This window comes from Cyrtonyx montezumae, unplaced genomic scaffold (genome assembly GCF_038088225.1).
Source record: "Cyrtonyx montezumae isolate F1298 unplaced genomic scaffold, pur_monq_1.0 scaffold_3, whole genome shotgun sequence".
NCBI classification, from domain to species: Eukaryota; Metazoa; Chordata; class Aves; order Galliformes; family Odontophoridae; genus Cyrtonyx; species Cyrtonyx montezumae.
The window spans coordinates 105,173,154-105,179,153 of record NW_027072034.1 but is presented as its reverse complement, the minus strand read 5'-3'; the positions used below and the strand labels follow the sequence as shown (position 1 = coordinate 105,179,153).

Sequence of the window (6,000 nt, the reverse complement as noted above, 5' to 3'; positions counted from 1 at the left end):
GCGGCCTCGGAGCGGCGCCGGTGCCGGCGGCGGGCGGCCCGCGAGAGTGGGCGGCGCGGCGTGAGCCGGGTGCGGGGCAGCCGGGGCCGCCATGGAGGTGTGCGAGAGCGGCGAGCAGCTGCCGCTGCTGCACTGGGATCGCAAGCTGAGCGAGCTGTGCGAGCCCGCCGACCCTGACACCCTGCTGGGCCACACGGTGAGGAGGGCAGGGGTGGCGGCTTCAGGCCGGGCTGGCGGGCCCTGCGCTCGCTACGGGCGTCCAGTGATGGTGACACGCGCGTGGGAGCAGCTATAAGGGCAGGCGAGTAAAGTTTGGGCTTTTTTGGCCCGAATTCTACTTGGCGTGTGCACACGCCAAGAGGAGCGCCCCACGCCGCTCATCTGCTGTCCGTCCGAGAGCCGAAGGAGCGGCCTTTGGGTGCTGCTGCTTCGGGACAGCGCGTGCTCGTGGGGCGGCTGGTGGCTGCATCGCTGGTGCTGTGTGACCGTGTAGGGCTTGGTGCCTCGGGGAGGCCTCAGCACGCTCCTGGCTTCTGCTAGCGCTCCTTGGGAGCACACTGCGTCCGTGATGGGATAGCCGAAGAGAATGGGACAGCCACATCTTGGGAGCAATGTGGCTGCAGGCACGGGACTCTTGGTGTTGGCCTCAATGAGGGGATGAGGAGACCTCGCTCGTGGAGCACCGTGGCCTCGCTGGCACACGGCCGCAGCTCCCAGCCCAGTATCAGCAGGAAGCCAGCCTGCTGCACATGTGGCCATCCTCAAACACTGCCTGCTTTGCTGGCTTCAGGAGCTCTTGCACTTACTTGCATGGCGTGCTGCTCCGGTTAGGTCCATTAAGAGCAATTGGATGTTGGGTGGTGTCTTTTAAAGACCCACTGGGAGTTCTTAGCAGTGGAAGGCCCTTCCTTCAATGGCTGTGCTGCGATGGTCCTTTCTTTTTTCCCCAACAGGACAAAGAAGGGTGTTGTGGCGAGGTGACAGGCCCACTGGGTGCTCCAGCCACGCCGTGTGGTTGGGATCCCTGGGAAAAGAACGTAGCTCTTCACTTCTCCTAGTTCACATTCTCATATTCCTTTAATTAGTGCCCTGAAACAGATCTGGTGCTTGTGGCTGTGGTTGTACAGAAATGTGTCACTGCCTTGCTTCGGGGAGCTGTGGCTTGGTTTCAAGTGTTGCTTGACAAACAGAATGCCCCATGGTTGCAAACAAGGTGGTTATCCCTCTGCTGTTGGGAATGTTAAGCACTAAGCTCTACCTTGAGGAGGCGTGTTATCAAGGGGAAGAGCATTGCTCAGTCTGCAGTAACATGGGCTGTGACCCTCTTTGTTGGGAGCCACTTTCTACCATGGGTTTGGGTTTATTTTCTTCTTAGATGCTTATAAATAAAAGGTTTCTTCAGGAGCCGTCCTAAAGTCTAATAAAAAGCATGTAGTCAATTCAGCTTTTGTTCTTTTTGGAAGAATTCCAAGAGAAACCAAGTAAAGAAATACCAAAGCAGCAAAGTGCTGTGAATAAGGTAGATGTAGCAGGGTGCTGGGAGCTGCAATGGGGCAAAAAGAAAGCTTTCTGTAATGATCACTTTGCAGGGAAAAAGCACGTGTTTCTACTTGTTGAGCTTTATTTCTTCTGCAAAAAAGCGTGCTGTTCCATGCAGAGGAAAATGCCGTGCTCGATATCATGAAACACAAGCTCTCTGTTCACCTCTGGCTAAAACTTCATAGGATCACTGAAACAACAGCACTAAACAAACAAACAAAAAGTCTGTAAAAACCACCACCCGAAAAAAGCCCTCTGGATGAAACATCTGTTATTCTCCTGCCTTCTGCTTTCAATGTGGGAGGACTGCTTTGGCCCAGCTGGTTCTGCTTTGTTTGTAAACTTGTTTGCTGGTGTTACTGAAAAGAAAAGGAGGAAAGGTGGAGAGCTGAGCCTCCTATGTGCTCTCTGCTGAGAGCTCACCTTTGCAACTGAGCGATGTGTGCCCTATGGCATCTTCTGGCCTTTGCACAGCCCTAAGGTGCCCCGTGGCTATGGGTGCAAGTTATTGCCTTGCTTAGATGCACATTACCATGCAGGATGGACCAGCAGTGATGCCTGTGGAGCTCAGTCCTTCAGCAGCGTGAAACTGGTGTCCTGCTATTAGATATGGGTCTGACTCTTCCATACGCTTGAGTGTGCCAACCCTTCTGGACATGTTTGGGAAGGGTGTTGGGAAGAGCTGCGAGGTCCAGCAGTGCAGGGAGGGGAGGCAGAGGCAGGATGGTATGGCTGGTTGGGACGCATGGCTGCAGGAACAGGGATCCACTCCTTCTGCAGGCAGACCTGTGTATGCACATAGATGAGAATTCTGTGCCGGCTGTCTTTTGTGTATTTTAAGTTAAAATTTAACCTTTTAATGACCACAAAGGCTGCACACGGTCTGGTGGATTTGAAACTATTGGGCAAGTGTGGAAGCATGCATATACTTAAAAACTCAAACACTACATTAAACTGTCCCAGCCTAATTATCAGGGCTGAACTCCAGCCTCCGGAGGTTACCTTTCCCTCTCTGCTGATGATTTACCAGCACCTGTGTGAGGAGGAACCAAGCAGTCACTGACTGCACTGGGAAAAATTGGGCCCTCGGGGGGCTCAGTCTGGGCTGCAGGGGGCTCGTTCAAGTCTATGTGCTTTGTGGGTGTACCTGCATCACAGATAGCTTGGCAGCAAGTGTTTTTTCTCAGAGTTGATGAGTTTCTCATGGAAGAAGGAACAAGACTGGATAAGAGGGAGTGGCCTCAAGTTGCACCAGGGGAGATTCAACTTGGATATTGGGAAAAATTTATCCTCAGAAAGAGTGATGGTACATTGGAACAGTCTGCCCAGGGATGTGGTGGAGTCACCATTCCTGGAGGCATTTGAGGAAAAGGTAGATGTAGTAGTTAGGGACGTAGTTTAATAGGGAAATACTCATTTATTTCAGGTGGTAGGTGGATGGTCGGAATAGGTGATCTAAGAGGTCTTTTCCAGACTTAATGATTCTTTGAAAAATGTTCTATGAAAAGTCTGAAAAGCTTCCCAAGGGTTTATTCATGGCTAGCTTGCTAGGCTTGTGTGCAACTAATGCTCTACCCAAGTATTTTGCAAGGCGTTATTATTGTAAGTTTTTTTTATTTCTTTTTCCTGGCAGTCAAGCAATAAGGGAGTACACAGCCTGCTGCAGCCTGGGAGGGAGGAGGAGCACCACAGGCTGCAGGCTCCTTGCTCCCTTCTCAGCTGCCAGCGAATTATTGGTAGGCCCCAAGCAGGTGGGCTGGGGCTGTGTTCTGGCCTGATCTGATTTTCATCCTTTCCCAGCATTTTCTGTCTGTTTTTAACACCTTAGCTACTGGCTGCTTCTAGTGTGAAGTCACCCAGATTTCATACCCTTGATCAGGCCTGACACCAAAAAAATTGAAACGCCCCAACCAGCACATCACTAGTGCTGTTTTTTGAGTAGCATTAGAGCCCAACCAGCCCATCGGTGTGTCACTGATGCTGCTCTAGGCACCTCACCCTCGGGCTGCACGTGCAACACGACCACTTTGGTTGGTGGCTGCATCATCATCAGCCCTGCGAGCTCAGCGGTGGCAGTTGTCATCCGAGATGGTTGGGAATCTTGGAGCCAGCCTTCTTCCTTCAGATAAAAATTGCCCATTGCGAGCCTCTGAGCTCCCCAGGAGCCGCCGGTGACTCATTTCCTCTGCCACAAAAACACCGCTGGCTGTTGCTGTGCATGCTGATGATTTCTGCAGAAATGGGGCATCTGAGCGAGCTGCCGTGGATGGCCTGCAGTTTTCAGAGCCACGGCACTGCTGAAGTTTCACTGAAATGGAACACAGTGCTTTGCTTTTACAGGCTGTGTGTATTCAGTTAAAAGTTGTTAGCGCACAGCAGATGCGGCTGTGGAGCTGACTGTGTTTTAATCCACGGTGGTCGCTTGGACATAAGGTAGCTGTGTAAAACCTGGCGTCGATACGGGCTGATCCTATTTATTTATGCATTTTATTTTGGTGGGGAAAAGGCGATTCATTTATTTGAAAGTGGGGCTTAGCCCGGTGCTTGCGAACAAGGGAACTGAAATCTCTCATTCTTCCTTCTCTCTACACCTGCATATGGAGGAGCAGATGGCTAACTTGAGGTGGAAAATGTGTAAAATCACTGCATTTGAGGATTATTGCCAAACTCTTCCAGCAAAGAGGAGGAAGAAATGAAAGAGATTTTTTTTTTCGAAGTAGTTTGTATACAGAATTTGTGCAGAGTGTTAAATTTTGAGAATAGCTCCCCATATGAAAAGCATCAGGGTCACCACTGATGAACAGCAGAACAACTTGTACTTGGTGTTCTGCACCAAAAATCGTTTTTTCCCCTTCGTGTTTTCTTCCAAAATTTAAATACAAATATCATTGCTGTTTGCCAAGGGACGTGCCAGCTGCTCATAATGGCTTTAAACAATCTACAGTTCCTCTCAAAGCTGAGATAAACACACATGTGATGCTTTGGAACTTCTCTCATACCCTCATATTTTCTGATAGTTAAAATCAGAAGAATAATGGTATCAACTTGCTGGCTCGCTGTGTTTGGATTGTCTGTAACTGTATAGAGAACAGCTAGATCTGCAGTGAGGACAGCGGCTGGAAAAACTCTTAGTCTGTCCTGGAACTGACTTTTAAGCTTGGAAGATGAGAATGCGCCAGTGTTTAATGTATAAAAACACTTCTCTTTAGGAGCATGCGTGCCTGTGGAGGAGGAGGGCTAGCTGTGAGGCCAGCTGGGTCACACAGCGTGGTCTGAGGGTGCTATGTGCCTTTCTCAGGAGCTGACCCCAGCTACAGTCGTATGTACTGTTCTTCTCCTCCATGATCCTTGCCTTCACTTTGCTTCTGTGCAGTGAGAGCTGGTCACCCTTGTGCAGGCAACAACGAATAAAATAAAGATGAAATAAGTATAAACATAAATCACATAGGTCTGTGGCCAGCATGCCGCCAGCTGTGGCTGTCTGTCCTTGTCCCTGCTGCTTGCTACCTGGTTGTCACCTGTGGTATCCTCTGCCTGTCACAAGCACTCTACATCTGTCTGACTGATGTCGGAGGGAAGGAATTGCTGCAGGAGAGCATTGCTGGATGAGACTTAGCAGGTAGGGATAGCCACCTTTCACAGGAGGAATAGCTTATTTCTGTGACATGCTCCACAGTCTGTGATGTCTGCCTCCCATGGGCTTACAGCATTCTTCCTCTTAGTTGTCCCATTCCTCAGAACAGCTTTCCATTCCCCATGGGATATGAGTTTGGGGAGCATCCCCTTAGGGTCCTCTTGCAGTACAGCTCTGCACCTGGTTTTCTGGGGACAGCACTTTCAGTGCTGCTGTTGCTCCCTGCGTCGAGCAGGTGAGATAATTAGGGCTGTCTGGATGCCCTTTGGCTGCGTTTTTTCTGGGTGACAAGACCTGACAGTGCAGTTCTGCACCTGGATGTATCCACAGGCTGTTGCGGCAGCTGCCTGAGAGCTCATCCAGTTGAAAAATGACTTTCTTGCAAGACAGAAAATAGTTTTCAGCGGTACGTTTCCTGATGCAGCTTGCTTTGTCGCAGCTCAGGTACTGGCACTGACATGAGAGGGCAGGTGGGAATGCTTGCCTGGGGAAGAGACTGGTGGAGTTGCATTTTGGGCTAAGGCAGCATACACTGGGAACAGTCTGACCATCTTCAGGATTGTGTGCCTAGATGTAATCCTGGTGAATGTGGGAGATGTAATGCTGGTAAGCGTGCATATATTTATTTGATAGCAACGGGCTGCATTCTGGGAAGAAAATGGTTTTCCTGGAGGAGACTGCTGCTTAAGGATCATCCATAGGGAGAGGCTGTTTGTGAAGAGCAGTGGACAGAACCCTCGCTGCTGTGCACATCCCATTTCTGTGATATGTTTCTGAGCTCTCCATGGCAGGGATGGCTGCTTCTTGTGTCTGGGAGCTCTCAAAAG

The 6,000-nt window shown here is 50.2% G+C and overlaps 1 protein-coding gene across 3 annotated transcripts in view; it reads left to right on the top strand.

Moving 5' to 3' along the window:
- CREB3L2 (cAMP responsive element binding protein 3 like 2) overlaps positions 1-6,000 on the top strand; it is a 75,402-nt gene continuing 69,402 nt past the window's right edge. For all 3 annotated transcript variants that reach the window (XM_065742700.1, XM_065742699.1, XM_065742698.1), the window contains exon 1: positions 1-196. In XM_065742700.1, coding sequence (XP_065598772.1) covers positions 92-196 — 105 coding nt within the window. In that variant the 5' untranslated portion in view covers positions 1-91. The remainder of the gene's footprint in view (positions 197-6,000) is intronic.